Raw genomic sequence first — 21,575 nt, forward strand, 5'->3', positions numbered from 1 at the left:
GAAGCTCTTTATAGCTGACCTGGGAAAGCACCCCAGGTCCCAGCCACCCTGCAGAGCCTGCCCAGCGCCACACACCCCTCACGTGGTCCTGCCTGCCTTCGCCCCCAAGCCTGGCTCAGTGCCCACACAGAGCCCACAGCAGGCCTCCAAAAGGAGCATCAGAGCCACACAGGGGTGGCCTCCTCCACCATCAGGCCCACAGCCCTGGCTGGCCTGTCCTCCAGAGCTTCGTCCTACTCCCTGACAACTGACAGGGGCCACCAACAGGGTGGGGCAGCCCTCAAACCCCCATCCCGAGGCCTATAGGAGGGGGCTTGCAGCTGGAGGCGAGGGGGTTCACTCCCACCCCATCAGCCTCTGAAACTGGAGCTAAGAGGAGGCAGGCAGGGCAGTAGGTTTTCCCCCAGGGGCTGAGGAAACCCAAGTCAGGATGCTGCAGGTCACCCTGGGGAGGCTGGTCTGGCCCCCTCCCAGCTCTGCCTGCCCCCAGGTTCAGGCTGCCTCACCCCCTGCCTGGGCAGCCCCACCCTAGCTGGGGCAGCCCCAGGTGCCTTGACTCACATCCTGCCACCCAGCCTAATTGCCCTTCTCCTGGATGTCATCCCAGAGGCCCTGTGTCCTTACACTTCTTGTATCCCTCCATGACAGCCTCAGCACTACGTGACAGTCACCAAGCCATGAGCTCCCTAGGCAGGGGCCCAAGCCCAGAGGGATGGGGAAGAAATGATAAGGAGACAGGAAAGAGTGAAAGTAGAGGGTGCCAGGGAGGGGAGGGCAGGGCCTCTGGGGTTCACCTCCCCCACCCTAGAGCCCAGACCTCCTTTTTAAGCAAAGGCTGAGCCCAAATTCAGGCCCCACCCACTGCTAGCTACCCAGACCCCCGTTCCTCTCTCCACCCCACTCAGACACCCAGGCAAGCCCCATTGGCCCCTCCCCTGAGGAAAGCCCTGTCCTGCCCTGTGCCAGGGGAGAAAGCCAGTGGCCCCAGGCCCCACTGGCAGAAGACTCCCGGCAGCAGGTGACCCTGGCGCCTCGAGGCCCTGGATGCAGACGGCGGACACAAGGCAGACTCGGGTGGTTGTAACCCAGCTTTATTCTCATGTTGTTCGTGTCCCAGCTAAGGCTCAGAGACAGGCCCAGGCCACAGTCCCCAGGGAATGGTCCTTGGCTCCTGGCCTGGACCGGGGAGGGGGCTCTCTTGTCCACTGCTGCCTGCCTCCATCACCTGGGTCATCCCCCAGAAACCGCCTCCTCAGTGAGGGCCGAGTGGCAGAGCCAGAGCCCTGGCAAGGAGCGGCTCGTGGGGGCCCACCGTCCCTGTTGCTTACAGGCTCATCCCAGCTCCATCTCAGGGTCCCAGTGCCAGCCGTGGAGGACCCAGGGTCCCAGGCCTCCTTGTCCCACGACTTGCCCCGGAGGCCCTGGCTCCCCAAATTCTTGGGCTGCCTGGGGCCCCTACTGGGACTCCAGCGGCGAGGGGACTGTACTCCCAAGCTCCCAGGCCACTCGGTGTCACTGGCTGAGGGACGGGGCGAGAGGTTTTTTCTCCGGCTCCTGCACCTTGAGGCCTGGAGGGAAAGGCTCAGCTCAGGCCCACTCCCTTGGAGAGTTCCCAGCATTGGACTTGACCCACAGGGCCTTACATCTCCTACCTACCCTCCACCCCTCTAACCTTCTCTCGGCTGTCCCCATCTCATCCCAGCTGCACTGGTCGCCTGGCCAGGCCTCCAAAGTGCCAGGCCTTTGCTCCCTCCTTTCCCTCTGCCTGGAGTGCCGTTCGCCAGACATGCCATACAACAAACTCTCCCCTCCTCGTCTTTGCTCCAGCTTCACCTCCCCCGAGCACCCTAACTAATACTGCAACCCACCCACCCAGGGTTTCTGACCTCCCTCGCCCTGCTTTCCTTTCTCCCAGAACACCACCACCTCCTGGTATCCTAGGGCTCAGCCTCCCCATACAGACCGAGCACGTGCGGCGCGGCCGGCCTGAGCCGCGAAGTGCTGGGGTGTAAAACTCTACTGGACTTGAAAGACTTAGTATGAGAAAATAATATAAAATTTCTCATGACTGCCTTTTTTACACAGGCGGCATGTAGAAATGGTAATGATTCAGACTTATGGAGTTAAATAAAATGTTATTAAAATTAATTTTACCTGTCTCTTTTTACTCTTTCGGATGAGGCCACTACAAATGTTTACATTACACATGGAGCTCACATCTTCTTTCTCTTGGGCTGTTGCAGATAATTATTGTTTTTATGCATATGGTCTACTGTCTGCCTTCTACACCAGAATGGCCCCCGCCGTCCCCCTGCCAGCACGTCGCCTGGCCCTTAGAACAGGCTCGCTGTCAAGCGAGTGACTGGATGACGGAGCGCTGCCAGAGCCAAGCGCTGGGCAGAGACCCCACTCACCCTCTCTGACGGCATCTGCTTCATGTTCCGCCAGGGTCTCGACGGAGCCATCCCATCCCACTCCAGGGCCTGAGGGGGCACAAGGCAGCTGCTGGGCCACAGGGGCCAGGACAGAGGTAGGCAGGCTTGTGGGGAGACACAGGGCACCCCCTCCCCCAAGGAGTCGGTGGCTCCACAGGGAGTTGGGGGCTAATGAGCAGGGACCCTCGTCCCTCACCTTTGCCAGGGGAGCTGAGTGATCCCAGTGGGCCCTGATGGCGCTGTCGGAATCGCTGCCGGGGGGTGTCCCCGGGGCTGAATGACTCAGAGCTTCGCCCCACCGGGAACCGGGAGCTGAGCTTCCGCCGTTGCGCGCCTGCCAGAGTCTCGTCCCGCAGGCAGAGGGAGCTTTGGGCCCGGCGCATGGGTGCCGGTGAAGGGGACCCTGCAGGAGGCACAGGCATGGGGGCATCAGAGCAGTGCAGAGCGGGCTGGGCAGCGTGCAGGGACAGCAGGGTAAAGCTGCACAGGGGCAGGGAGAGGAGGCTGCAGGGGAGGGACAGGGCCTGGGTGAGTGAGGGAGGTGACAGGAGGCGGGACCCTGTGCTGGCACTGACACTAACTCACTCTGTGACCTTGGGCAAGGCGCTGGCCCTCCCCGGGCCTCGGTTTCCTCATCTGCTGACTGGAATAAATGACCTCTCACTAAAGCCCCCGCCGCTCCAGGGTCCTAGGCACCGCTGTGGATGGGTAGGACTGGGTGGGTGGCAGCGCAGGCAGGAGGGAGGTGCCAGATGACAGGGACGCAGCAGGGACACAGAGCAAAGCACCACTGGACCCATCTGGGGAGCAGGGGGCAGTCAGCAGGGAAGGTCATCGGGGCACATGCATGAGACACACAGGAAGGAGGAGACCAGAGGCATTGGCAGGAGCCAGGGTGGGGATAAAGGACATGGGGTAGGGACTAACCTGGTCCCCTGCCCCAGACCCACCTGTCCCATCTGCCTCCCTGCCCTCGGAGAGCTCCGGCTCTGGGGGGCCCCCCAGGCTCTCAGTGCTGCCAGCCCCATCGGCCCACAGGCGTGGCCCCCCATGGGGGCCCCCCTCCCGCCGGGGCCGCATCAGCCTCTTCACCTTGTCTGCCAGCCAGCTGCCCTTCCTGGGGGCAAGAGGGCACAAGAGGGAGTGAGGCCACAGACGAAGAGAACAAGAGAGTCACGTTGGGGATGCGAAGGCCAGGCAAACCCTCGCTGGGCCTGGACCTGAGCTCGGCCGGGGTCACAGGGCAGGCTGGGTCGAGTTTGGGAAGACCCTGGCCTAGGGGGTGAAGGGGCCACTCACTTGGTCCGGGGCAGGGGCCCAGGCTCCAGCACGCGATACTGGTCCATGATCTTCTCCACCAGCTTCTGCTTCTCACGGCGCAGGGCGTTGAGCTGGTCCCTGGGGGTGTGGGGGGAACGGGAGTGAGCACGCAGCAGGAGGCCCCACGAGGCCTGGGCAGGAGCAAGGCTCAGGTCCAGCAGGTACAGCCCTGCCAGGTGTTAGCAACCTCACACTCCTGTGTGCGGCGATGACCTGCCGCTGCCCCAGACTCCCAGGGGGCCTCCCAGGCATCTCCCCCTGAACAACCAAGTCTGGCTCCCCACAGCCCGCCGCCCCACCAGCCTGCTCACAGGTACTCGCGCTGCTCTCGGTGCAGGTGGTCCCGGCTCTCCAGGCTGCGCTCCAGGAGCTCCCGGTTCTCCCGGCTCAGAGCCTGCACCTCGGCCAGCAGCTGCCGGTTCTCCTCTTCCTGAGCGCTCCGCAGCTCTGTCAACAGCTGTTGGGCACAGACAGCAGGTCAGGTGAGGGCTAATGGGGCTCAGGGTGGCTACTTTCCATGTCGGCCTATCCCTGCGCTCCAGCGCCCTCACTGCACCTCGCACTGTGTGGTCAGCCGGCAGGCACTCAGGTCCAGCTGCTGGTTGGACTCTCGAAGCTGCTGGCTCTGCATCTCCAGCTGTGCCCGCTCCAGCTCCAGCCGCGCCAGCCGGCTCCGCAGCTCCCCACGTTCACCCTGCAGCTCACCCCGCTCCCGGGACACCTCTGCCAGCAGCTTCTGAGCCCTGTGGTGGCAAAAAGAGCTGCTCTCAGAGGGGACTTGCCTCCCAGGCTCCTTCTGTGGCCCAGAAGTGTGCTAGGGAGAGGCAAAGCAGGACCCCATGGGGACAGTGACTGACTCACCACCAACCCACTTCACAGAGGGAAACACCGAGACCTGGCCCAAGAGGAGACAGGCTGCACCAGAGCTGGTACCTATCGTGCTCGCTTTGCAGCCTCCGCAGCTCCTCCTCTAGGCCCCGCTGCCGATGCCCGTCCTGCATGAGGCGTTCGCGCTCTGCCAGCAGGGCCAACTCCTGCGCCTCCACATTGGCCCTCTGGGCCTGAAGCTGCTCATGCCTGCAATGAACAGGGGCTGAGAGGGCTGCAGGGACCTGGAGTCAGTGCAAGCAGGCAGCTGGACTGTCTGAATGTGGGGGTCTGCCATCTCCTAAGCATAGCCCCAGGCAAAGCCACAGGGCAGCATGTTGTGCCAGGTGCTCACACAGGTGCCTGGAAGGGGCACAGCAGTGGGGCTCCAGGTGGTGATGTTTCCCTCAGGCAGAGAGGAGCTGGATGTTTGAGGGGACATACCTGCCCTGCAGCTCCCGGTGGGCAAGCTCCAGGGCCCGCATGTTGGCTTTGAGGTCTCGGTGCCGGGCCAGCAGTCCCTCCAGCTCAGCCTCCTGCCGCCGCTGCAGCTGGGCCAGGGACTCGTGGTCCCGCAGCAGGGACTGCTGCTGCCTGCGGGTTTCCTCCTGGGACTGACGCGCCACCCGCACCTCCTCCTCCAGCACCCCCAGCTTCCTGTGCAGCTCTTGGCCCTGTGTCTCCAGTATCGACTTCTCGGCCTAGGGCAGAGGATGGAGCATGGACTGCACGGGTGGGACCCCAGGCCAGAAAGCGGGTAAGAGAGCAGGGCAGGGGAGCAGGGCAGAGGACAAGGAGAGAAAGCTGCAGAGGAGGCACCGGGCTGGGGCAGGGGGCAGCAGGGAGCCACAGGCAGGGCAAGGAGAGGGAAGAGGTGTCATGGCTGGTGCCAGGCCATGAGGGGGAGCGCAAGAGGCACAAGGCAGAGATGGGACAGATAGGGCTGGGGTGGGCCGGGAGAGTGGTTGGAACAATGGCTGGCTGTGAAGAAGAGGGCCGGAGACTGAACTACACAGGCACAGACATGGGGGCTGGAGGCAGGTAGAAGGAAGTGGGCAAGGGTAGAAAGGAGGGATGCAGAACAAGGTGGCTGGGGTCAGGGGCACAGACACATGACTGGGAACAGGGAGAGACAGCTAGCTGGGAGCTGAGGCAGGGAAAGGGGTCAGGAAACAACACAAACGGGGCAGGGGGCAGTGGTCAGTGGGCAGGCATGGGATGGGGAATGGGCACCCAGCCGCCACCCACCTGTAGGCGGCTGCTGTACTCCTGTGCCCGCTGGCTCTGCAGCAGCAGCTCCTGGGCCCGCCCCTGCAGGCTTCCCAGCTGCCCCTCCAGCAGCTGCAGCTGCCCCTGCAGAGCTGCCTTCTCGGCCACCAGCGTCGCATTCTGCTCAGCGGGGAGGGGAGTTAGCAATGGTCAGGCCACTGCCCTCCCAGCCCCCATGCCCACCATGGTCCACCACTCACACTGCGCTCAACCTCCACGAGCCGCCCGCTCTGGGCCTCCATGATCCTTGGCTCCACATGTTCCTCAGGCCCCTGCCCCACCGGTCCCTGGCGCAGCTGCAAGGAGAGGCCCTGGGAGGTCACGCAGGGGACTGGCAGTGCTTGGGGAGGGCACAGGGACCTTGCAGAGGAGTGGCCCCTTGCGCCACAACCCTGCACTCTGGGGTTCTGCAGCTCCCTCCCTCTCCGTCCTGCCCTGCCCACCTTCCCCGCGGTTCCGCAGCACAGGCCTTGCCTCGCTGCTCTCCTGCACGTGCTACTCTTCCTCTGGGCACGGGTTTCAATGTCACTTTCTCCAGAAAGCCTCCCCTGACCCACCCCACACACACCAGCAAGGCAGTCTGCTGGGTGTCCCCTGGCCCCTGACACCACGCGAGGGTCTCCTGTTCTCCTGCCTCTGTCCCAGGTGGGCTGTGTGCTCCCTGAGCACGGCGGCCTGGTATTGGCTCCACCACACCACCGTGCTGAGCACCACATGCCACAGGGATGTCAGAAATGACAACTGACGTGACAGCGACAGTCATTGAGCTCACTAGAAAGTGGGGGTGGGGGCAAGCGAGAAACATGCAGTGGCCACCTCAGAGCAAAGCCACCAGGTTCTGTTTGTTTGAGGAAGGGGGAAATGAGGCCCCCAGAAGACCACCCAGCATTGCAGTCAGCTTGACTCTCCACACAGCAGCACCTGGCCAAGAATCGAGTGCCAAGGCCGGGGGGTGGGTGGGGGCAGTGCCTGGAGGATGGGAGCCCACGCAGCCTTGCTCTTCTGCATGCAGGACGGAGGGAGGGGTGGGCCAAGGCCTGCAGCGTCCAGGGCTGAAGTCTCACCTGGAACAGCTCTTCTTCCAGCTTCAGGGCCCTCTTCTTGAGCTCCACCAGCGCCTCTTCCTTGCTGGTGGCCACCGCCTGCAGCTCCGTTTTCAGTCGCTGCTCCAGGCCCTCGTACCTGGCGGGAGAAGCCTGGGCATCTACCTCATCTCAAGCCTCGGTCTGGCCCTCTCTGCCGCCTGGACAACGTCCCTACCTCTGGTGCTGCAACTCTTGTTCCCGCAGAAACTCCTGGCGCTCCAGCGTGGCCTGCTCCAGCTCATTCTGCAGACGCTCCAAGCGGGCCCCCAGCTCCTGGCCCCGCGCCACAGCCTTCTCTAGATCCTGAGGGCAGACAGTGCAGGCTCAGGGCCAGAAGGACAGGCTGCTGCCTTTATCCAGGGAGGGGACAGATGCAGAGGACTGAGAGTCAGGAGACCCAGCTTTCTATCCTTGCCCTGTCCCTCTAGACGGACATCTTTAACCCTCTGGGCCTCTGCTCCCCGATCCGTAAAACGGGAGCAAAGCCTGGTCGCCCTGCAGAGTGGGCGTGAAAGAACTGAGCGTAGTGAGCTTGGCCGGGTGGGAGGGAGGCTCCTGGGCCAGGGGTCAGAGGCACTCGCTGGGCATCTTCACCTCTCTGAGCCTATGGTTTCTGACGCGCCCAGGAACAGCTGGGCGTGCCCTACGTGCTGTGGCCACACTAGCCATGTGAAGGGAAGGGGCTCAGCGGAAGCAAGTCCAGAGAGCGCCCTTAGCCACAGGGGATGGCCAGAGAAGACAGGAACTTGGTGAACACCAGGCCTAACCACAGTGGGGGCTGGGAGGGGGAGATCCGAGATGCTGGGGCCAGCGGGCCTCTGGCAGTTGGGCCACACCATTGCAGAATGGGGCAGGAGGCCCACTTTGAGCTGTGGGCCCCAGAGGGAGGTAGACCAAACCACTCTGAGGTGAGGGGGCCCTGGCAGGATAAAGCCACAGGGAAGGGCCAGCTCTGGCCAACCAGCCTGCCGAACCCTGCCTCTGGGAGCCAAGTCTCCAGCTTGTGCTCTGACCTTCCTGGCTTAGCAACACCCACAACCTCAGGCCTCCCCCCAGGATCAGTGCACTTCCAGGCACCCTAGCCCACTGCCTCTCACTGAAAAACTACATGTCCCATGATGCCCTACTGCTGACAGCCAAAGCATGAGGGTAAGAATCGCAGTCCAATGAAGGAGACCTGAACCACAGCCCAGACTCCAGCCCAGCCCTCCTCCAGGCCCAGGCCACAGCCCCCGGTACCCCCTCCACTGCACCTCCTGCCTGCCACCCAGCCCAGGAGGCCCATGTGGACAACCCCCAGGGGCCCCTGGTTGGCTGACCTTCCTCTGGCTGGTCACTTCCTGTTGTGCCACCAGCAGTTACCACCAGGAAATACCACAAAATTCCCCACCTAGTCCTCAGCCTCCTCCACACTCTTGTCCTCAGAGCTGGCTCTTCCAGCCAGCCGGCCCCACCCTCACCTTCACTGCCCACCTGCTGATGCTCCCTCTCCACAGCTGCCCCAAGCTCTCTACGCTCATTATCTTACAGCACCCCGTGAGGCAGGTCACTTTCACCCCAGCTTCACAGGTGAGTAAACTCAAACTCAGAGAGGTTAAGTAACTTGCCCCAAGCCACACAGCTGAGACATAGGGGATTTGGGCTATAACCCAGGTCTGCCGGGCAGCGTTTCAGTCACATCCTACAGAGTGCACCCCAGAGACAGCCTCTCAGCCTTACCCTCTTACCCACACCCCGACTTCTTACACTCCCCAGGCCTGTCCTGCATAATGCCCAACCCCAGGTGAACCCAACCGTGTGCTCCCCGCTCCTCTCCGTTGGAAGGAGTCCCGGAGCCGGTTTTCCTTTCTGAACCTCGGTGTCCTCGTCGGTACAACAGGGATGAAACTGGAAACTGTTGGGTGGAAGATTCAGTTCCTGTCTGAGGCACAGCCTCCCTATAGCACTGGTCCCCGAGGACCCGAACCCCCTTCCCATCGCCTCCCTGTCTCCTCCAATCCCCTGAGGGGGCGTTCAGCACAGGGCCCTGTCTGCTATGCTCCAGTGGCTCCCGCTGCCCTCGTGAGAAAAGCCACAAGTCCCTTTGCGCTTCGAAGGAAGATGAGGCCCTGCCCAATAGGAACCCTGCTAAATGAATTCTCACCTCCCTCCACTCCCCGCCTCACACTCCACCCCTACAAACTCTGCCTGCACCTCCTCCTTGCTTACTGCCATCCTCTCCCCTTCTCCAGGAAGCCTTCCCTGACATGTCCCAGCTCCCTGCACAGGCACATCCCCACCCAAGATGGGTTGCACTGCCCCAAGTATGGGCGTGCCTGGCACCAAGGAGACACCCACACACATGCTCGAGCAAATGAACAAAGGGTTCCAGGCTTTCTCTCTCTGTCATCTTCTGTCCCATTCCAGCCAGCCCCACCTGCCACCTGGACCACAGGCACTGACTCCTAATGGCCCCAGGCCCTTGCACACTGAGGTGACCCTCGTGAAACCCAGACTCACACGGGTCGGCCACACCCCTGGGTGGCTCTTCCTGCCTGGGGGTGGAGCACAAACACCTGAAAAGCCAGCCCAGCACACCCCTCCGGCCCCCATCCGCCCACTCCTCTTGGGCCCTGAAAATCTATGCCTTCCAGTCTTTGCATTGGCTGTTCCCTTGGGATGAAATGTTCTTCCCTATCTAGTGAAATCTTGACTGTTCCTCAGAACCGCCCCCCCAAGCCTCCTTGCCCCAACTCTAGCATCAGCTCCCTCTCCCACAGGCTCCCACAGTGCTTTGCTCTTCCTAACTGTCTGACCAGCGTGTACTAGGCTCCTCACCACTACCTCCACTGGTCTTCCAGAAGACCAGCCAGGGCAGCTGTGAAGAGCACCTCCCCTGTACAGAAGGAGGTGCTGGGGTGAGTGGCCACTGTGGTCAGAGGGGAACTCTGGTTCCTGGCCACACTCTCATCCCCTCCAAAGCCACCCCACCAGAGGTAGGGGACATGTGTCCCTTTCCCAGGTCAGGAATGCCTTGAGAAGGCAGGAATGGATTTCACCTTTTTATCTCCAGTCCGAACTCGATCCTGGGCACTCAGTGGCTGCTGATGAAATTAACAACCCAAAACTCCAGCCACTGGCCCGGCACCCCATTTCCTGACCCAAGTGAACGAATGTGAGCACCCGCATACCTCTTTGAGGGCCTGCCTCTCCCGGCGCTCCCTCTCAGCCTCCTCTAGGTGCTGGCGGTTCTCGCCCTCCAGAACTTGCAGCCGCTCCTCCGCGGCCTCAGCCCGGGCCCGCATCCGTGGTGCCTCACGCTCCCACTGCCTCCGCTCTCGGCCTGCTGATGCCAGTGCCTCTGCCAGCGCCTCCCGCTCCCGCGATGCCGCCTCCAGCTCCCGCCCGGCCGCCTCCACTGCCTCCCGCAGCCGGGCCTGCTCCTGGGCCTGGGCCTCTGCCTCACGATGGGCCTCGGCCTCTGCCCTCTGAGCCCGAGCCAGCTCTTCGGAGAGGCGACCTGCCTCGGTGCCTCGGGCCTCCAGCCTCCGAGCCTGGATCTCCAACTCAGTTCGAAGGGCCTCAGCCTCTCTCCTCAGCCGAGCCACCTCCTCCCTGAGGGCCTCCTGCTCTGAGTCACCACAGGTCAGGATCTCCCCTGGGATTGGCCTCTCCAAGGCCTGGGCATCAGGAGCCCTTTCCGGCTTCTGGGCTGCGTCCCCAGTCATCCCCTCCAGCCTCTGGTCCTGCTCTCTGGCCTCTGTTTGCTCCTCAGTCAAGTCCAGCCGCTGGCCTGAGGACTCCGGCTCCTCCAGCTGCACATGGAGGCGGGGCTCTGTGGGTCCAAGCTCGTTCTCAGGGACCTCCTGTCTTGACCCCTGGACCTCGGTCACGGACTCCCCGGTCCCTCCTCCCAACAACAGCTGGGCCTGTATCTTGCTCTCTGGACCCTGCGGTGGGGCCACGGAGGCAGAGGTCTGGAGAGGTGCTCCGCGGTCAGACCTCTCCAGGACCCTCTGTGTCTCTGCAGCAGGGCCTGACTCCTGGGCCGTCAAGTCTGAGGTCTGGGGGGCCATGGCAGCCGTCCGGAGGGGCCTCTCCGTCACTTGAGTGTCTGGATCAGATGTCTGGGGACACTCCGCTAACCCCTTGGGGGCTGAGTCTGATGCCGAGGAAGCCAGGTCCGAGGCCCGGGGGTCTTCATCACCCCCTTGGCCAGCCAGACTCTGGGGGCCATGGTCTGAGGCCAGGCAAGTCTGGTGAGCCACCACCAACTCTGGAACCACGGAGGCTTCCCTCTGGCTCTGCTCCTCCAGCAGGGGGGGCTGAGGGCACATGAGAGGGATGCTCAAGCCCTGTGGAGGCCACCAGGAAGGACCTACTGGGATGGTTAGGGAAGGGGACTCACCCGGCCACCTGGCTGTCCCTGTAACACCTGCAGCAGGGCACGAAGCTCCTGATTCTCTCGCTCCAGGGTCCGCAGCCGGCCAGCCTCTGCCTCCCTCACTTCATCGTGTATCGAGGGGGCCGCTCCTGGCAGGGATGCTGGGGTATGTGAGATGAGGTCAGAACCCCTCCCCATCCTTAGTCCTGCCACACCGCCTGCCTCCTCACCTACACCCCTACTACACCCCCAGAGACCTGGAGGAAGGGATGAAGTCAGGAGCCATCCCTACCACAGTGGCAGGAAAACACAGGCAGACCCCAGGCCCAGCCCCTCCACTGAGGCACCACTCACCCTCCCCAGGAGAGCCCGGGGGTGGCTCCAGGCTCCGCTGAAGCTCCAACTCCAGCTCCACGTTCTCCTCTGCCAGCTGGTCCACCTGATGCCGCAGAGAGTCCAGCTCCTGGGCAGGGGTGGGGGGGGAGCAGGGTCAGACAAGCCTTCCCTACCAAGACCAGTGTGTGGGCTAGAGGGTCACTAGAGAACACTAGGAATAGGGGTCACAGGGATCACTAGGGGACCCTGGGGGACCACTGGGGTCACTCTGGCAAGCTCACCGCATGAGCCTCGCCCAACCGGGTCCGCAGAAGCAGGTTCTCCCGCTGGGTCTCATGCAGCCGAGCGCATCGCTCTTGGGCGGCCTCCAGCTGTTCTTCCAGCAAGGCTTTCGCAGCCTCCAAAGTCCCAGAGAGCGCCCGCTCCTCCTGCGGGGAAGGGGGCGCAGAGAGCCAGTGCCCTGGCCCCCAGCACCCCAGGGCCGCAGGTCCTGCCTCCTCATCCCCACCAGACCCCACACCCCTGAGGCTCTCTGGGCCCCACCTCTCCCCTCCATCTGCCTGGTCCTCTGCCGGCTCTTTCCAGGCACCCCTTCCCTAGCACCTGGCCCCGCCCTTCTCCTATGTAGGCCCTGCCTATTCGTCTATGTGGGCCCACCCCTTCTCCCCAGAAACTGCCTTCCAAGGTCTCAACCTTCTAGGCTTTACTTATTAGGCCCCACTGCTAAGGACTCTCTCCAGATACCATCTCCCCTGCACTTGGCCCTGCCCTCCTCCCTAGGACCTACCCTTACCTACAACCCCTACCTTCCCCCCCTCCATCTGCCCCATCCTCCAGAGGGCCTTTGCGCAGACACCACCTCACCCATTTTTCCTAGCCATGACTGTTCCCTCGGTAAAGACTGACCCTTCTCCAGGACCAAATTTGCTCCTCCTCCTGGTCCACCCATCTCCCCTCAGTCCCCGACCCCGACCCCTCCCTTCCACAAGCCCCACTCTTCTGCAGCACTGCCCCTGGACTCACCTCCAACTGGCCCTTGCAGGCTTCGGCCACCTGCAGCCGCTCCCGGCAGCGTCGCAGCTCCTCCTGCAGCCGGGGCAGGCGGCCCACCCGCTCCCGCAGCGCCTCTACCTCCTCGCGGTACAACTCGGCCCTCTTGGCCTGTCCAGACAGCGTCTGGGCCTGGGCCAAATGGTGCGGAGCTGGGACTAGCCAGCGGTGGCCACAGGATTGGGGATGGCAGGGAGCTGGGATAGGGGTAGGCAATGGGATGCAGGAGGGGCAGGGAGAAGGTTAGGAAATATGGCAATGGCGGGGAGCATCTGAACTCACTTCCTGGCGGAGCCTTCGAATTTCTGCCTCTAAGCCCTGCACCTCTTCCTGGGAGTCTAGCAGCAGCTCAGCCTTCTCCTCCCTGGAGGAGAGAAACACTGGAGGGCTCGGGGCCAGCAAGCCCCAGCTCTTCCCAGATCTGATCCCTGAAAAATGGGGTCGGCCCCCCCATCCAGGCCTAATCTGCCCCTCTCCCCCATGTCCCCCCCCTAGCCTGCCACACTCACAGCTCCTGGCGCAGGCGCCGCAGCTGGGCCTTGGTGTTGGCCAGCTGCAGAGCCAGGTTGTTTGAGGGGCCCTGCAGAGGGGTCCCAACAGGAGCCTCAGGCAGCAAGGGGGTTGACTGTCGCTCCAGCAGCAGTTCAGCCAGTCGCTGTGGGAGATCAAGGGTCAGGGGTCAGAAGTAACCCATCTTATGCCTCCCACATCTGCCCTCAACCACCACAAGGTGGATCTGGAGCTCGCAGCCCTGCTGGCCCAAGACCCCACCCCCACGCCCACAGCTAGGCCTCAACCCCCTGTCTCCCCCAAACATCTGGGTCCCCGTGGTCCTCCCATCCCTCCGCTTGGCCCTCAAGGCCCCTGCTGCCCCCTACCTGGGCCCCCACATCGCGCTCCCGTGCCAGTCTCAACAGTGTCCCCATCAGGTTCCGGGACAGCGTCTCCACCTCTGGAGACACCAGCTCTCCAGGCTCAGGCCCGGCCAGCGCCAGCACCACGCCTGCCCCAGGTTGGGTCACCTAGGTGGGTAGGGAGAGCGGATCAGCCTAAAAAATCGGGGACAGAGTGTCCCCCGGTGGTGCCAGTCCAAAGCCATACCTCCTGGATGGCAGCAGCCAGCTCACTCTGGACCTCCAGGCTGAGGCCCTGGATGTGCCGGATGAAGAGCTCCCGATGCTCACACTGCGGGGGAACCAGTGGGAGAGGCTGACGCAGGAGTCTCCCACCACTGCAGCCAAAGCTGGGCGTTGCCCTTCCCTCTTCCGCTCACCTGCACCGACGCCCCCAGCAACAGCCGAAGGATGCCTTCCAACTCCTCCACTGCCTCCTCTGCAGGGCCCAAGCCACAAGGGGTTAATAGGTGGGGGGAGGGCTAGATGCAGGGAGGGATGGTGGGACAGAGAGTACCTGAGAAAGGGTCAAACCCCAATGTCTGGAGGTCTGGGGGTGGTGACAGGATCAGCAGCTGCAGTTCCTCCTGGGTGAATAGGGGGTGGGAGATCATGAGTTGGGCCTTCCTGAGGGGACTCCCAGGCTCAGCCTCCCCCTCCCAAACCCTCACCTGGTAGAAGTCCCTCAGTCGTCCCCACAGGTGACTCAGGTTCCGCACTCGCTGGGCTGGGGGATCATCAGGGCCCCTGATCATCCGAGGGCCCCCTCGGGAACTAGGGGCACTGCGGGCCCAGGGGGCAATTGATTGGATGGGGTAATCAAGGACCCACATCCCCTCAACCAGGCTCTGCCCACCATCCATCCCATCCCCCTCCCCTAAGACCCCTGAGTAGGACCCTCATGCCCCTTACATGATGCCCAGCACCCGGAGGAGCAGGGCCCCATTGCTGAGATGCAAGAACCTCTTCTCCGGACAAAGGGGCCCCTCTCCTTCCTCCTCTTCCGTCTCTGGCTCTTCCGCCTCTCCCACCAGCCCAGCCAGTCCCAGTGCCTGGGGGGAGCAGAGACAGGTCAGCTGGCCCAGATGGGAGCCCCCCATTAGTAGAGTGAATCCTCAGCCCCTTTGACCTGTTCCCTGAGCCCCCATAGCCCCCTCCTCACCAAAACCCTGAAAGTGGCCCCTAGGTCTGGTCCTCTTTTCCTGCCTCACAGCTGCCTGGACTCCAGCCCCACATTTAAGTCCACCCCCCTCAGACCTCAATTCTGCCCACCACAACACCAGCCCCTCCCTACTGCTCACTTCCCCTCCCCAGCCCTCTTCCACCTGCTGCCTCACCCAGGTGGCCAGGCTCCCACTCAGGAAGTGTCTGAGTCCGGGCCCCTTGCCCCCATCCATGACAGGTCAGGGTGTTGGTCCCGCTGTGGCAGCTATACCTGCCCTGAGAGGAAGAGGAAGTCCCCGGGTGGGGGATCCCAGGCCTAGCCACAGACGCCGTGTACAACTTCCTCCTTCCGGGTGCAGGCTGGCCTGTACACCCCCAGAGTCTTGCCTCTGCCCCCACTTCGCCACACTGCATCGACCCAGCATCTCTGGCAGGGACTGAGATTAACAGGGGAAGGTAGCCCCCACCCCCAGGGATGGCCCACAGCACTTGGGGCTTGATGGACAATGTCAGGTGAGTTCTCTGCCTCTCCGGGCCTCTGTTTCCCAACTTGAAACCTGAGAGAGGGTGACCCTCAGCCTTGTATACCTTCCAGAGCTTCCGAGAAGGCTTCCAGCATTACAGGGTGAGTCTGGGCGCCCACACCGGCATCTTCTCATTTGTTGTCTTCCCGAACTCTTAATGTGTCTCCAAATTACCCAAACTGTTGTCCCACCTGCAAAGCCTGGCTCAGATGCCATGTCCCCCAGCAAGCCCCCCTTTGGGCCCCACCCCAATATTTTATGCACACTGGACTGAGACAGGACGTCTAGACCAAGGACAAATGACCTCACAAGCCTCGGTTTCCCGATTGTAAAAGAAGTGGAGGGGACTTCGGTCTCTGAGGGGAGCAGTTCAATGCGGAGACCAGCAGCATCTGTCTCTTGGACAAACAGGCCAGGACCTCCCTGTCCCCCACTGCTCACTACGAGACTCACTCTTTCATTCACCGACTCCGTGCAGGACACAGTGCTGGGTACTGGGACGTAACAATAAGCCACACGGTCCCTGTCCCAACAGGGTGAACAGTACACTGCGGAGACAGCTACCCCCAAAGCACACACACACTCACAGTGTGGTGCCGGGGCGATACTGGGTGTGTGGATGGGGAAGGGATTTGACTTCAGGAAAGGCATCAGGAGGGGGCTCAACAATGGAGCTGAAAAAATAAAAATAATAAATAAATAAATAAACAAATATACATAATATTTTTTTAAAAAAGACAATGGAGCTGAGAGCAGGGATGACTGGGTCAGCTAGACAAAGTGGGAGGAAGGAAGGAAGGACGTTCCCGGCAGCAGGAACGCAGGGTGCGCGGCTGGAAGTGCGGCCAGTGTAAGTTCACAAATTCTTCATGCCTCCTCCGTCCGAGACTCTTTAGCTCCCACATTTCCGTCTCTGAAGCCAGGTTACATGGTAGAGCTGCTGCCTGGCTTGTCAGGAACACTACCAAGGCAGAAGTCAGTGGCAAAGCTGATCTAAGAGCTGACGCAGATGGCTGCTGACGCTTTACACTCGTCTCATGGAGGACTGTTGGAAGGGGCGCTGGCCTCCAGCATTCTTTTGTTTTTTTCAAAATTTTATTTATTTATTTTTAGAGAGAGGGGGAGGGAGGGAGAAAGAGGGGGAGAGAAACACTGATGTGTGAGAGATACACTGATCATTTGCCTCTCACATGCCCCCAACCAGGGACCTGGTCTGCAACCCAGGCATGTGTCCCGACCAGGAATTGAACGGGCAACCTTTCAGTTCACAGGCCGGCACTCAATCCACTGAGCCACACCAGCCAGAGCTGCAGTGCTCTTGATGACTCACAGGAGGAGATGGCTGTGAAACACACAGACATCACGCCTCAGTCGGACTCTGAATGTGAAGGAATTTTCTGAAGACCGTAAACAATGTATTTTGCTTCTGTTTTCCATTTTATGTGTGCGTCAGAATTACAGACGAGTATGATGAGAACGCACATCTAACTCAAAAAGCACTCCTCCAGGAGGTACAAAATAAAGCTTCTGGTGGTCACAGAGCCTGGGGACGAAGTGTTCTGTTTTTCCCTTCGTGGCATCTTTTACAATCGATGACATCTTCGATTTGATCAAACGTGGGGTCGTAAGAACAGCCCACGAGCCTGTCATGGTTACAAGCACTTTACACTTAGTAACTCATTTGCTCTGGCCAAGTTTATGAAATGAGGACTATGGGTCAGCTCCAGTTTGCAGAGGAGGAAACAGCAACTCACAGAGGTTAATGCCTTGCTGCCCAAAGTCACACTTACTACTAGTCTACTTCATCATAGACAGGTCCTGAGATGCAGCTGAGATGAGGATAATCCTCTCAGAGAATTGTCATGAGCCCTGGCTGGTATGGTTCAGTGGGTTGAGTGTGGGCCTGCAAGCCAAAAAGTTGCCGGTTCGATTCCCAGTCAGGGCACATGCCTGGGTTGTGGGCCAGGTCCCCAGTAGGGGCACGCTGCAAGAGGCAACCACACATTGATGCTTCTCTCCCTTTCTCCTTCCCTTCCCCCTCTCTAAAAATAAATAAATAAAATCTTTTTTTAAAAAAAGAATTGTTATGAGGATTCCATGAGCTAATGCCCAGCTCACACATTCATTAAACAGTCCCTGAAGTGTTTATTATATTTTCTTTAATTTTTATTTATTCATTTTTAGAGAGAGAGGAAGGGAGGGAGAAAGGGAAAGAAACATTGATGTGTAAGAGAGTCATCAATTGGTTGCCTCTCACGTGCCCCTAACTGGGCACCTGGCTCGGAAACCCAGGCATGTACCCTGACTGGGATCAACCTAGTGACCCTCGGTTCGCAGGCCAGCGCTCAGTCCACTGAGCCACACCAGCAAAGGCTATACTATTTTTTCTGTATTGACTTTTAGAGAGAGAGAGGGAGGGAGAGAGGGAGAAACGTGGATTCCTTGCCCCACCCACTCAGGCACTCATTGGTTGACTCCTGCACGTGCCTGATTGGGGATGGAGCCCACAACCCCGGCTCATCAGGACGACGTTCCAACCATCCGTGCTACCCGGCCAGGGCTGTCGTTATGATTAGTAACATCAAGGGTCCATCCCAATTTGGGCCCCCCGTGAATTTTACTTCTGCCTGCACCACTCGAGGATTCCAGCCCAGAGAGTCTGCTGGGGCACCTGCTGGGTTTAGCCAGTGTGATGACTGGGCCTCATCTCTGGGCCGCGAGGGCCCCCGTCACAGCCCTCAGTCATGCCTTCCTCACCTGCTCCTCGGAGGCAGAGGCCGTGTCGCAATTGCTCTCACATCCTCCCCTCCAGACATGCTCAGATGCACCTCAGTCTGGTTCTCTGACTTGGTTCAGCTGAGTCAGGCAGAGGGAGGCTGGGGTGGGGGTGGGGTGCAGGCGGCGGAGGGGCTCCCTCACCCCTTGACACAGGGACCCTGGGATTAACTGCTGAGGGATGTTCATCAGAGGCTGGCCATGGTCCCTTTCCTTTGGATAAGTTTTTCCTTTGAAGGAGTTTTCAGATACGTGAGCAAAAATGTCAAGAGTGTATAAGGGTAGAGGGGGGCAAATCAAGTCTTCCCCTCATTACTCCCAACCCCCAGACCTCGATCGCCCCCTTAGCACTTGCTGTGTCCTCCTGAGATTTGGCCGCCCACGTCCATCTATAACGGGGTGCAACCACACCCACAGCTGTGCACCTCCTCTCTTTGCAATGTATCTTGCAACCTGACTCATTTCTGCACAGGATCATTGGCCTTGGCCTTCTTCATGGCTTCACGGTATTCTCTCACACTGCCGTCCCATCACCATTTAAACTGTCTCTTGTTGACAAATATTTTACGTATTTGCATCTTTTGCTATTCCTACAGTGCCGTAGTAACTGCCTTTCCCAGATAGCTCTTTCTGGCAGTGTTTAAGGGAGCTCAGTGCCCAGTGCTGATGGCCCAGGGACCCAAGAGGTGGGTGAGAAGCAGAGAAGGACAGCAGACAAATGCACAACATGGTCAGCTGCCGCTGTCCCCCCGCAATGTCCTCCTTGGGGGCTCAGCTTCCCATCTGCACAGCGTGGGGATGGGAAGGACTCTATCTTCCAGTTCCCTTCTGGTTTTGAGTTCTCTGGAGAGCCCTGGTCCGACCCCAAAGCCAGAGCAGGAGGACTCAGAGCAGGCCAGGGGGAGGCTAGGGTAGGTGGTGGCCAGGTCCAGCCAGAGCCCTGGACCAACCAGGGCTGAGTCAGAGAGTGGCTTTTTCTCCCCATCTCCACAGGCCCAGGGCCCTGCCTGGCCCCGCCAGCAGCCTGGGGGCCCAGCTCCCAAACCAGACGGTTCAGAGCCCCAGGCTGAATAACTAAAAACAAAAACAGCCTCCAGGGCCTTCTGGGCTCCTAGGCCTCTGGTGTTGAGACTAAGGGGTCCCTTCCTCCCCACTCAAGTGTCTGAGTCAGGACGGGTTTTCCCATCTGCCACTTGAGGGTACAAATAGTGGAGCCAAAGCTGGACAGGAGCAAAAGTGCCTGGCAGTGCGGCTTAAAGGAGCTGCCCAGGGAAAGCCAACACCACGAAGGGTGGGGCCCAGGGCCGTGTGCCTAGTGCCAGGCCAGGTGCCCAGGGACTCAGCAGGCGGCCTGCAAGGCCTGCGCCCTAGCAACTGAAAAGATCCCAACCCCCACTACCCAACACTTGGCCAGCTGTCCCTTCCTTCGCTCCCCAGGGCACCCCCACATTTCTGGGGGGCAGCTGCCCTGCCTCACCCTGAGCCTCTTACCAAAGCTGGGACGCTGGTACCAGCGGCCCTCCCTAGGCAGCCTCCACCGAGTCCCTGAGGAGTCGTTTGGAAATATTAATTGGCTCATGACCCTTCCCTCCTTAAACCATCCGGTGGCTTCTCCCTGTACTTTGAATCAAGTCCCAGCCTCTCACCATAACCTTCAACATCAGCTCCAGAGGAATCACCACAAAGGTTCACACATGAAAAGACAAAGTTCATATACGGACAATCTTCACGCCTCGTGCAGAAAAGTCACTGGAGACGTTCAAACTGCAAACCAAGGGGATCTGCCACACAGTCGCTGCCGGCTGTCACTGCATCTGAAGACGCTTCGAGCCAGACATCTAGGAATCTTCTCGACTGGCTGCCTTCAGAAGTCAGACATGAGGATTATAGTTAATTATTGTTTAACTATAATTATTAACTATTGCCCTGGCTGGTGTGGCTCAGTGGGCTGGACCTCACCCTGTGCACTGAGAGGTTGCCAGCTCCATTCCTGGTCAGCGCACAGGCCTGGGTTTCGGGCCAGATCCCCATTTGGGGGTGTACGAGAGGCAACCAATCGATGTTTCTCTCTTGCATCAATGTTTCTCTCCCTCTCTTCCTCCCTCCCTTCCCCTCTCTCTAAAAATAAATAAATAAAATCTTTAAAATAAAAGAATTAACTATTGTCTTTCTTTGGTTTCCATTGAGATGTCTCTTATTAAATACCTGATTGCTTGTATCACAGGCCTCACTTGGGGAGGCACCGGAAATGGGAGTCCACTGTTGACTGAACTGATCTGCTCTCAAGACGGAGACTGGTTTCTAAAACCTGCGTATGATAATAATGTCTTCATTGGTCCTTTCCTAAAGCTTCAACCTAAAAATTGGCACAAGTATTCAGCTGGTTGTAAGACCCATAGATGGCAAGCATGTCTCTGGCCCATGTCTCCCCTCCAAGGAATGTGCCAGACCCAGGGAAGGCACTGCCACCTTGTCATCGAGGGGCTTTAAAAGGTTTTGTCTGATCTAAGATGCTTTCTGAGAGAAAAATCCTGATCGAAAGGAAGAAATGAGAAAGAGAGTGAAGAAACAAAATGGAGTCACTATCGTCAAGCTGCTAAATTACCAAAGTCAAGTAGGTCAAGGTAAGAAGAAACCATTCTGTTCTTGCTTTAACTAATCTGGGAACTTGGACTTGAAATTCCCAGTCCTGTGCCAATGCCTGAATATACATCAAACCTCCAGGCAGCCGTCTGGTCACCCCCTGAAGAGCTAAGGACAGAATGTTCAGTATCCAGACCACCTGACGCCCAGTGTCCAGACCACCAGTCAGCCAGAGGATCACCAACCCTCTCGGACCAATCCAAAGACTGGGAATGCAGGACTGAATCTTCTCAAGAATGTGCTTTTTGCTAGAACCCTCAGCTTCTCTTTCTTCTTCAAACACTCTGGGTCTCGCCTCATTATGTTTCCCATTTGCAAACCCTAAGACCCTTGAATAAATCTTTACTATTTACATCTAGCCCAAGCCTCCAGGCTCTTTGAGTTCATGCAGTGCAGCCTCACTCCGCTCTGTACCTTCCCTGGTTCCTTTCATCTGCTCCCCACCAGAGCGGATGCCCCAGGAGGGCGAGGACGTGGTGGGGTGGTCCGCGGCAGCGGTCCACGGCACAGGCACAGTGCTGAGCCACAGAAACTGAGAGTGTCAACATTTGCTGACCTCTTACCCCTGCCCACTCTGTTTCGCACACGTATTAAGCACTTCCTCCCCTCCACAGCCGTAAAACACAGGTTATCATCATCCCCCTTTTATGAGGAAGAAACTGCCATACGGAGAGGTGAAATCATCTTGCTTGAGGCCACCCAGCCAGGAAGAGGTGGAACCAAGATACAGAAGGCAGTCAAATTACTGGTTTTGAACAAATGAATTCCAATCTCAGAGACAAGGAAAGTCTCTGAAGTTTAAAGGGGCCCCAGGGGTACAGCCAAGTCCTCAGACCCCGAGAGCTGCATCA

General features: G+C 59.7%; 1 protein-coding gene across 5 annotated transcripts; it reads right to left on the bottom strand.

Annotated features, from left to right (window-relative positions):
* Positions 1–1,083: 1,083 nt before the first annotated feature.
* On the bottom strand, positions 1,084–16,590 carry CCDC88B (coiled-coil domain containing 88B). 5 transcript variants are annotated; one of them, XM_053924937.1, is made up of 27 exons: positions 15,371–16,590; positions 14,531–14,670; positions 14,290–14,345; positions 14,136–14,205; positions 13,999–14,057; positions 13,827–13,910; positions 13,604–13,747; positions 13,235–13,380; positions 13,008–13,089; positions 12,699–12,857; positions 11,957–12,103; positions 11,694–11,802; positions 11,364–11,500; positions 10,147–11,280; positions 7,152–7,279; positions 6,956–7,073; positions 6,092–6,187; positions 5,871–6,011; positions 5,067–5,323; positions 4,689–4,832; positions 4,312–4,498; positions 4,067–4,212; positions 3,735–3,833; positions 3,386–3,552; positions 2,632–2,838; positions 2,415–2,483; positions 1,084–1,568 (listed from the first exon to the last, which is right to left on the bottom strand). In XM_053924937.1, the coding sequence occupies exons 1-27, from the start codon at positions 15,955–15,957 to the stop codon at positions 1,513–1,515; spliced, it is 4,869 nt and encodes a 1,622-aa protein (XP_053780912.1). In that variant the 5' UTR covers positions 15,958–16,590; the 3' UTR covers positions 1,084–1,512. The 5 variants fall into 5 exon arrangements, 4 of the variants coding, with proteins under 4 accessions (XP_053780912.1, XP_053780914.1, XP_053780913.1 ...); XM_053924939.1 differs by lacking the exon at positions 15,371–16,590 and adding an exon at positions 14,956–15,063; XM_053924938.1 differs by lacking the exon at positions 15,371–16,590 and adding an exon at positions 14,956–15,063 and having other exon boundaries at positions 14,290–14,401.
* Positions 16,591–21,575: the final 4,985 nt, after the last annotated feature.

This window comes from Desmodus rotundus, chromosome 5 (genome assembly GCF_022682495.2).
Source record: "Desmodus rotundus isolate HL8 chromosome 5, HLdesRot8A.1, whole genome shotgun sequence".
NCBI classification, from domain to species: domain Eukaryota; kingdom Metazoa; phylum Chordata; class Mammalia; order Chiroptera; family Phyllostomidae; genus Desmodus; species Desmodus rotundus.